Raw genomic sequence first — 10,643 nt, forward strand, 5'->3', positions numbered from 1 at the left:
CAAGAATCCCCACCTGTTGTTGCTCAAGAACCCCCACCTGATGTTGCTCAAGAACCCCCACCTGATGTTGCTCAAGAATCCCCACCTGATGGGGCATGCATGTCCATAAAGTTTACATTTTTAGGGATCATTAGAGTCCCTAGAACCCTTCTGGAAGTTTTGGACTAAAGACTTTAAGGATTAAGTTCTTAATGGTAGACTTCCTGTCTTAAGTTGCCATTAAGGACCTAGGTTTAGAGATCTTGACTTATTAGGATGTATTAATGGATAGATTTAGAAACTTTATCCATTGAGACCTTTGGAAGAATCAAATATGAGCTTTGGAGCTCATGGAATAGATGGAAAATGGCTTAATCCATTAAGTTGTTGAGACACAGTTTTCACGACGTGACGTCTTGTCTCTCACGATGTGACGGATGAGGGGAATATGCAACTATTTTATCCTTATCATGTCATGATGTGACCGGTAAGAGGTCACAACGTGGTGGCTTTCTGAACCTATATATGGGTTGTTCTCCGTATTCTACCACCACAATGTTTGGATTTTTTTCAGGAAAATCTCAGTAAGTTAAGCTACATTTATATTGCTTTCAGTGTAACTTATGTTTATAGTCATAGTCGTCATTATGAATCTAAATAATATTTATAAGAGATTTCAAGTGTAACGTCCCAAAATTTTCATTTTTGTTTTAATAACACCATTAACCAAACATGTTTATACTAATCATAAGTGATTGATGTTCTCACACATGGAGGGCAGAGAAGGGAGGAGCAACGTTGGAAGGAGGTCGGATGAGGTAGGTTCGACGAAGGAAGAAGCTAGAGAATGGAGGCGATGAAGAAGGGCTCTGTTGAAGTCATTGGAAAGAGACGTACTTTTTTTATCAGGGCACAAATGTCTTTCTTCCATCACTTACTCGGTTAGCTTCTACTTTCTATAGGACCGAGTCGGATCAATTTTGGGGATGGAGACCGGGTCAGATGTTCAATCTATAGAAATCAAACGCTTTGACCGGACCAGGTCAGACAAAAATGTCTGACAGGACCAGGTCAGCACCAAATCAAACATGCCCTTAATGGATTAAGGACTCAAGACATTAGGATTTAACATCACACGTGGCTCACAACATGACACAGGGAGTGTCATGACATAAGCGTGGTTTTTACGTGATTGTTTCGACTGAATGAGCTCACAACATGACCAAGGAAGGTTCACATCGCGAGATCTGTTGAGTGGGGCATCCAGGACCGAGTTGAGTTGGAATCTGGCTGAGTGTGTTCTCATGATGTGACCAAGGACTGGTCACAACATGAGTGTCAACTGATGGAAATGTTGACTGTTGACTTTGACTTTGACCATTGACTTTGAGTGTTGACTTTTGGTCAAATTGCTAGCATTAGAAGGTGGACTAAGGGTTTACCTTATATGGTTTATTAGGAGGTGTATGGCAACACGTTTGTTGCCTGTGTAAGTTGTTAGTTGTGGATTTTTTCGGTGATGTGAGTTTTCTCATTATATCCAGGGTTGAAGGCACCAATGCCGACCCATTACTTTTTTATGTGGAATGCTGGATGTCTCTGTGAAAATTGTATGAAAGACTAGGATCTGGCCCTTGGTAACTATATGGAAGAACAAGATCTGGCCCTTGACACATGTATGAAAGACCGAGATTTGGCCTTCGGCATTGGAAGGAAAGACCATGATTTGGCCGATGGCAGAAAATGTTTGTAAGACTATGATTTGGCTCATAGTAATCCTTTTCTTATGTACGGTATTTGGTACTTTGGGGAACTCACTAAGCTTTTTTCTTACTACTTTATATTTATGGTTTAAGGTACTTTCGGTACGAAAGGGAAGGGCCCGACGTGACTGCACAACATCCCCCAGTGTTCTCCGCATTGGCAATTAATGATATTACTCTGATGTTTAAATAATATATTTACTTTGATCGGTTTTGGAACAACTTGTTTGTATGATTTGTTGTTTTAAAAATGAAAATTTTAGTCTTAATTTTTGGGACGTAACAAATTATCAGGTATAGAAGAAAGATGTGGCTTTGAAGCCCATTTCAGCACACACAAAGCTCATTTTCTTAGTTTTATGGAAGGGGAATGGTTTTTTAGTGGTTGTTGGAACAAACTATTCTTGTACAGAAACTATCTGGTGAAGATGATGATGTGAAAGAAATTGGAAGTATTTTTGGTGATTCGGTAGTCACTTCATTCCATTATTGGTAAGCAAATATTTTTGTTGGCCATGCTGATAGAATAATCAAGTTCTCAAATATCAAATCAAGAAGGTGATTTTTTATCATACTTTTTCATACTCTTTTTTTAGTAAATTCTAATAAGCATGTGTTGTATAAAATTTTGTAGGTATATGTAGTTTATGAGGATGATTTGGAATCTATGAAGGAGAATATAGTGTGGTTATATGAGGTTATAAGGTGAGTAACATACTAATCAACTTATATCCTTATAAATACCTGTAACCTATACCCATACTGTGACAACCCAAAACTTTTATCATGTACAATCTATCCGTATATCAATATTTCACTCGAATTTATCATCTTATAGACAAATTGTGGGTCCACATGAATGCTTTAGACTTCGTATATTTTAGATATGAGTCTTAAGAGGGTATAGAAGGAATGTAACATCACAAAATCGGGCCAAACACACGGGTGTGCGGCCGCACACCCGAGTGTGCGGCTAGCCAGCCGCACACCCATCCTCAGCCACACACTTCCCTCTAAATATAGAGGAGTACCCTCTTCATTCATTCTTTCCTCCTTTGGCTGCTCTTCACTTTCTCTCTCTAAAAAATTTCATCCAAGAACATCATTAAGGACTAAAAAACGGGAACTACTTCATCATCCAACTTGTTATAGTGGTAAGACACTTGAATCTAAGCCAAGAACTCATAGTGTTCTTCATCCCTTATAGGTGTACGACCACACACCTTCATAAGGTGGCCGAACACATTCAAAACTCTCCTAAGTGAGGAGAAAACACTTCAAAATCGACATTTTGGACTCAAATGAGGAGCGTACGGCCGCACACACACTCTGTACGACTGCACACTCCTGTGTGTAGCCGCACACACAACTTGACCGCACTCCCTGGCCGCACACTCGTTTTTATGGCCATACTCCCACCTTAATGCTCATATTTTGCTTTAAACTTGTAAAGATCCCTAAGTATGAGACATAGAACACTTAGTTCTACTGATTCCAAGCTTTTAGGGTGGTTTTCCATCATGATGTATCATGGGATTCTCAATCTAATACATATATGTGCAATATATGTTCTTAGGTTCTATACGCGTGCAATACACCGGTTGATACTCACTAATCGCAACATCGAATCCTACGTTAAACCGTGAGTTCATACCCTACTCTTTTCCGAGTTTTTCATGTTTTCAGGGGAGGGGAATACAAGCTAAACATAAAGGATGTCATAATTTAAAAACTGATGCAATTACAATGATTTTCTATCAAACGTTTAGATATAATTATCCCTCTTGTATTATGCGGAGCATAAGGGATGTTTTCAATTCATAATTGCATTGTTTTCAAACCATACCCGAACGTAACAACCATTCAAACTATAATAGGTATAGTTGGGATTTCATTACCAGTCTTACAGGTTTAAACTTCATGCAAAGTCAAACATATAAACTATGTCAGATTTAGTTTATCCATTACTACGAATACAAAACTAGAGTACCATGCTAAATAATTATATTATGTATAATTATTTATACTCTACACTGTTACAAACGATTTCGAACTCGAGAACAACCGATCAAACACGTAAACTAGTTAATACAGGATTGTGAGACTATCTTCGTTTTGCCCCTTGGGGTACCAATAAATCCTCACTGGTAGTATAACCAAAGTCTTCTGGAGGGAGAGTGTGAAATTTGTGAATAGATCTATTCGGGACCGACAATCCCACACCTGAACTGTTAGCTACAGTTAGGCGGGCACGCCCGCGGTGACAAATTTTGGAATCATACGACGCCTGAAGAACGTCAAGGAGGTCACGGGTCAAATTAGTATGGTTATACGACTCATAATAAGTATAAACTAATCATTGTTTACGAGATTTCTTTCTTCTATAGTTTTATTTTAACTAATAAAACTACTTATCTACTCACTGGAGGGTATTCCAAGGAAAAAATCTATAGTTTTATTTTAAGTAATAAAATTGCTATACATACTGGTGGTAACCAGGGTTTTCCAAACAATTATATATTACATACTGATGGTAGCCAGGGTTTTCAGACAAAACGTACCTTTCATTCAGAAACCAACAAACATGTTAGAAAATATTGGATTTTCTTGGTAAGCATGCATACGTATTTCAGAACTTGGTAACAACGATTTTCGATACAAACGATATTTACTTATAAATGAAAGAGAACATTTATACAAATTTAGTGACTAGTTTTCAATACAAAAACATGCTTATGAACTCACCAGCTTTATGCTGATATGTTTTCAAAACCGTTTGTATTCTCAGGGCAACGATAGACAGGTACCTAGCCAGCTTTTGGAGAAGACGGAGCATTTTTGGAGTTTTGTCTTTATCTTTTGTTATATAATACTATGTACCTACTTTGTTTTCAACAGATGTAAATATTCATATGGTAATGTAATGGTTGTGTTTACTATGCTTGCTATGATACGATCGTTGTGATACTACGCATGACGTCGCCGTCCCGGAACGTTTCCGCCATCAGTTTCGGGGTGTGACACATACACATGCCAGGTTAAAGGCTAACTTTATCTAATTGGTGCTAATGATAAAACATGTTTTCTGTTGGTGGCTCACAATTTATTGATAAATCTAAGCAGGTAGTTCAAAAGGTATTATTTTTAACATAATGTTTTCTTTCTTTATTTATTTTTATTTTGAAACTAATTCACACGTAACATTCTTAATTCACACGTAACATTCTTGTAGGTAGTGGAAAAAGTCTTGGCTGGAGCTATAATGAGAGAAATGGCATTAGAAGATTTCTGCACTAGACAAAAAACTAAAATTAGGCAACTTAATTGTATGGTAATGTACTACCAGATTATATAGTTAGGGAAATCCCTCTTAATCTCAATGTATTACATCTATTTAGCATTAGAATGATTATTTATATGTGACATATTATATATTGTGAAATGGATTAGTGTTTTATATGATATTTTATTTTGTATCATGAGACATAAATTATCATTTAATTTTAAAATTAGTAAATCTAAAAAAAACAACATTTAAATTTATGACACAAAAAATGTGTGATGTCTTTCTTTGTGATAAGGGATTTAATGACACGTATTTTGTGTTGTAAATGTGTGTCGTAAATGGATGTCGTAAGCTTATGATGCACAAATATGTGTCGTATTCCTTTATGACAGGGGCTTCCTTGACACACATTTGTATGTTATCTGTCTTATTTATGACACACAATGCGTGTCATTAAAGGGTATTTTTCTAGTAGTGATTAAAAGGAAGTGTGTCTAATCGTGAAATAATATAGTTTAAGGTAAGAAAGGTTTTCGAACTCTTGGGAAACGGGTATGATTTTATTCACATAATAAAGCTATTTAGTTAAACTAAAAATAGAAAAGTAAATGAAATTAATTAAATAGTTTTAGTTAATTAAAAGGGTTTGAATATTAGTTAATGAATAGGTGGTTAATTAAAATTTCCATAACCCTTAAGGATATAGGGTTTGATGAAAATTCACTCAACGCCACATGGGATGGAGGTGAAATTCAAAATTTGCCTTTTATCCCACATGGGGTGGAGGACAAATCCAAGGAAGGGATCCAAGGCTATAAATAGGGCCTTAAGGATCTCATTATTCCTTGTACCATGGCTTGACAAATTCACCGATCCTCTTCCTTCCTCTATATAGGACAATTTCTAATCCTCTTAGGGTTTATGAACTTACCCTTGTCCTGGATATTTTTATTATCTCCTTGGTGTTCATTGGGTGTGATACCATTAGAGAGATTTTGGGTTGGGTCCTCTCATCCAAGCAACATTGAGGAGGACAAAATCTCAAGCATGGAGATCAATGGCTACATAAAGAGGTATGTTATTCTTCCTTCTTTATGTGCTATGTTTTAGTAAGGTAGCAGTAATAACATGAAACTTATACCCTTAGGGTGCATGAACATATATGATTATTGTTATGTTTCTGTTGCACATGATTGTATGTTTAGATGCATAGAAAACCCAACAGTAATCGTCGCGTCATGGTTTCGTGATATAAGGCAACTTTTGATCTTTATTCTTGTCGCAATCATCTATTTTTTCTTCCGAACTCTAATTTTAACTATAATTATCCAATTCAAAGCTTATTAAGTATCATTTTTCTCTAAATACAACATTCTAAAGTAATTTATTCAAATAATTACCCATAATATATAGTTAATTATGATAATATCAGTTAGGTTGGAAATTTTACAACTTAAACAGTTTGGGTTGGCTAAAGATTTTCAACCCATTTAGTTAAATTAGTCAACCTATTTGTAACCTAACCTAACCCTGTCACATGTGAATGTTTTTGTTGAAAGTCCTGTTAGTTGTGACCTTTTCGCATCTGGTATTCCAGTTGTATCCTCTTTGCCAGTTGTTTCATTTTTCCGATTGTTGCCATGGTTCTGGTTGTTAGAGGAAGGATGATAAGGTAGTTATGTGAAATATGATGCTAGCCATATTGCAAACTTATAATCGGGTCCATTGATCATATATGTGATGAGATTTTTCTCTAATATGGGTTTGTCAATGTTAACAAGCAAGTTAAAAAAAACCCTTCAGTTATTAGCAATATTTGGTGACTGGTATATCACAGATTTCAATAGAACATATTTCATGATAAAGTTGTATGGCATGTGTATTTTTATTGTAACGAATGAGGTTCTTTAGACTCCTCCAAACGATGTGAGCCATCATGTCTTTTGAGGATCATCTAGAGAAGCGACTTGTTGATTGTCCCATATATCCATACCTTAACTTGGGAGTTATGATTTTGCCACTCGTGATTAGGTTTAGTGGGTTTCATCTATTTAAGGTGGTGATTTGCACCAAAACTTACCCAACACGCCTTGAAGAGCTCACACCAAATGACATAGTTTAGCTTCTGAGTGGTGTCGAGTGTTAAGGAAGCATCGACTCGAAAATTAGTGATTTTGAAGAGTTGTGTGTGGCATCTTTTTTCGTAGTTTCGTTAACCATGGTTGCGGAAGAGTTTTGGTTGGCTAGGGTTTAGGCTGCAGCTAGGGCCGACTGAGAGGAAGATGAGAGAAGAAATAAGAGAATAAGCAATAAACGATGTTATTATTTTGATACCATATAAGATATATAAACTGATGTGCATTGTATATGTGTATATTTATACATGAGAGTACCACACATGGGCCATAGGCCGAGAATTATAAATAACTTGTGCCTATACAATTTTCTACTCAAATAGTGGCATACAATACACAACTCATGTGAGAATTTTTATGGATCATGCCAATAGAATTATAAATAACTTGTGCCTCCAAATAGTCCCAACCCATGTGAGAATTTTAATGTCTTTGTCATTGAATAATGTAATGTTTGGTTGAACATTTAGGTGTTTTGATAGTAATAGAAAGGCACCGAGTATATTCTAGTAAAAAACATGCTAATGAAGCAATATTAACAATTCTTGATCAATAATTAAATATAACAGATAAATAGGGAACATTTGGTTTTGCCAAAACTAATTCAAGATTTATATTATATGGCATTTTTTGTTGCAAAATTGACCGAAATGTAATTCTTCAAAATCATTTATATTCCATCATACAATGCAACTTGCATTCATCAAAGTCCGAAACAAATTAAATTCCCCATTTATGTATTTGTTAGAATGTTCGATATATATTCATTGTAAATAAATTAAATTTTGTTCTATTTTCTACCGACCAAAACACATAACAAATTACAATTTACTCATATTCCAACATTTTTTGACATTAATTTATATACTTCAAAAAAAAAAAAAAACATTCTACTCATCAAACGCCCCGTTCAAATTTAAATTAGTAGCTATAAAAAACAATGAGTCCCTTTGGCTGAAAAAATAGTGTTTCACACTTTCACTTAACTAATATATCAATATATGATTTAATCAATATATTGTAACAATTGTTAACTAATAGTAATTGTTAGCTAAGACAGAGATAATTCTGATTTCTCAGTTGGAATCTTAATAAAAAAAATATATAGAAAAATCATAAGATATTTCATAAAAAGGTGTTTTATTTTTCTTTTTTACAGGAATTCAAAATTGTTACAAAAATGATAAATATAATAATAATAATTTGTTTGTTTTGTTATTTCGGCGGGAAATATTTCTAACTGCATAACATAACACTATGCCCGTTCGAAGATAACTGCCTAGTGAACTACCATACGAATCAACCAATCCAAGCCCCCCACGTGGCAGATTTTCATTGGATGTACGAAGCCATATAAACAAGATCTCCGCTCCATTTCCACCGGTAGTCAATATCACTTCAATCGACGTCGCAGCAAGAAATTTCTAGAGAGAGAGAGAGAGAGTTACGGAGTCAGGGAAGAATGTCTGGAATAGCCGCCATGGATGAGCAGAGTAATGCAGTACTAGCAGCCAAGATGTCAAGGAGTCATAGAATTCGTGTTTCTAACACCAAGAAGCCTTTCATCTTCTACCTTAATCTCGCTAAGGTTAGGGTTTATCCTTCTTAATCGCTTTTTATTTGAACTTCTGTGTAATGCATTTGAATCGTAGAGCGTTTTAGAAATTGTTGCTTGTATCTGATCCTATTATGCGCTTATTTTTTTGTTTTTGATCTGAATTCTCATAGTTTCGTATCTTTACTTTGCATGATCCATTCACAAATGTAAATAACTCTCGAAGTTATTTGACAATTGAATTTACAGTCTCTGTTTTCGCAAGGGTTTCAAACATTCAATTTCAATCACGTAATGATTTCAGTTGTAAGTAGAGTTTAAAAGTCAAAATTGCGTTCAATTGATTAACGTGTGGTTTAAATTAGGGTTTAATTCCATAATCTTGTGGAGAAATTGTTGCTTGTTCACCATGGCTGATCGCTTCAGTTCTTGAATGGAATCTTCCGTGACATTCTTTTGCTTAATAATATCATTTCTTGAATTGATGCAATTTCTTAATGTTGATAGAAATACATCCATCGTTACCACAAGGTTGAGCTTACTGCATTGGGAATGGGTGAGACTCCAACACTACATTTTCTTCATTTTTTTTTCTTCAACAACAGAATACATACTCAAAACTTTCTTTAATCAACTTCTATTCATCTAATTTATGCAGCTATTCCAACTGTTGTTGTAATCTCTGAGATTCTGAAGGGAAATGGAATCGCAACTCAGAAAAGTAAGAATCCAAATTCCAAACTCACTTGTATACATCAAACAAATTCAATCTGAATCTATATTTGGTGTACTAAAACAGTGATCTCCATATCAACCATCAAAACAAAAGATGAATTCACAGGCAAATCGATGCAGAAGGCTAAGGTTTCTTCATTTTCTTTCATTTTCTCACAATTAAAACAACAATCTCCATATCTTAATATCAACCTCATGACTCTCGATTTCAGATTGAAATTGTGTTGGGAAAGAATGAGGAATCTGATAAACCAAAAGCTAAAGGAATCACATTGAAGAAGAGGAATCCTAAACCTAAGGTTACTTTCTAATACCAAATTATATTATATCATTCTACCTTTAATTATTCTAACAGTTTTAAATCTTTCTCTCATAGATCACATTCAACAAAGAGAAGATGAATGAAACAGTAACATCCCCTGAGATTACTTCCTCTGAATTTCAGGTTCATTATATAATTATATTTTACTTTCAACTATTTTCTTATTAAATAGCATTCTTAATCTCTTTATTATCTCAGGATGAAAGTGTTAGTGGAAAAGATGATGAGAAGAATGTGGAAAGTGTTATTGGTTTTGTCTCACTCTCTTTATCTGATTCATCTGAAACTGTTGAAAGTGAGACAGATGTCAAGAATCAAGAAAATGATCCCATGGTTTGTTTTTTATTTATAGCCTTCTACTATTTTCCAATTATACCCTTTTTGAATAAAATATTTGTTAATAAAAAAAAAAATTAATGAAAGTATGTTGCTATTTCTTGCAGATTGAATCTGAAGTACTTGAAGAGAAGGTTGATATGCAGTAGTGTTGTTGTATGTTGGTGTTACTGTTACATATTGAAAATATCTGATTTTACTAGTTTGGTCCATACATTTCTAGAATGTTTACAAATTTGGTCCCTCTATTGAAACATTGTGGAATTGGGAAAAAAACCCAACTAAACATCAATAACAAGACCTCTTTTGCTTTCTTTCAAGAGCTTATTGTTATCATATATTGGTTTTTTTTTTTTTTTTTTTTTTTTTTTTTTTTTTTTTTTTTTTTTTTATATATATTTTTAGAGTAAATGAAAGCTAGTTATATTAATTCAAAACTATATTTTAGAAAATTTTGCCTCTGTTAATTTCTGTTGTTTATTGAATCTTTGAGGGGAAAGGTTGTGTAGGCTCAAATTTTGGATTTATAAAA

At 34.4% G+C, this 10,643-nt stretch overlaps 1 protein-coding gene across 2 annotated transcripts; it reads left to right on the plus strand.

Annotated features, from left to right (window-relative positions):
• The first annotated feature begins 8,470 nt into the window (after positions 1–8,470).
• LOC111919127 (uncharacterized protein At2g34160) lies at positions 8,471–10,357 on the plus strand. 2 transcript variants are annotated; one of them, XM_023914740.3, is made up of 8 exons: positions 8,471–8,751; positions 9,226–9,274; positions 9,377–9,439; positions 9,518–9,582; positions 9,666–9,752; positions 9,830–9,898; positions 9,974–10,108; positions 10,219–10,357. In XM_023914740.3, exons 1-8 carry the CDS (start codon positions 8,626–8,628, stop codon positions 10,258–10,260), a joined length of 636 nt encoding a protein of 211 aa, XP_023770508.1. In that variant the 5' UTR covers positions 8,471–8,625; the 3' UTR covers positions 10,261–10,357. The 2 variants fall into 2 exon arrangements, with proteins under 2 accessions (XP_023770508.1, XP_023770509.1); XM_023914741.3 differs by having other exon boundaries at positions 8,473–8,751; positions 9,851–9,898.
• Positions 10,358–10,643: the final 286 nt, after the last annotated feature.

This window comes from Lactuca sativa, chromosome 3, assembly GCF_002870075.4.
Source record: "Lactuca sativa cultivar Salinas chromosome 3, Lsat_Salinas_v11, whole genome shotgun sequence".
Classification (NCBI taxonomy): Eukaryota; Viridiplantae; Streptophyta; class Magnoliopsida; order Asterales; family Asteraceae; genus Lactuca; species Lactuca sativa.

What these genes read in the sequence shown, in the direction of transcription:
- LOC111919127 (XM_023914740.3), top strand. Translation starts at nt 8,626, where the DNA reads ATGTCTGGAATAGCCGCCATGGATGAGCAGAGTAATGCAGTACTAGCA. An exon ending in TCTACCTTAATCTCGCTAAG is followed by an intron (nt 8,752 to 9,225) that starts GTTAGGGTTTAT and finishes TAATGTTGATAG; the next exon opens with AAATACATCCATCGTTACCA. An exon ending in TGGAATCGCAACTCAGAAAA is followed by an intron (nt 9,440 to 9,517) that starts GTAAGAATCCAA and finishes GTACTAAAACAG; the next exon opens with TGATCTCCATATCAACCATC.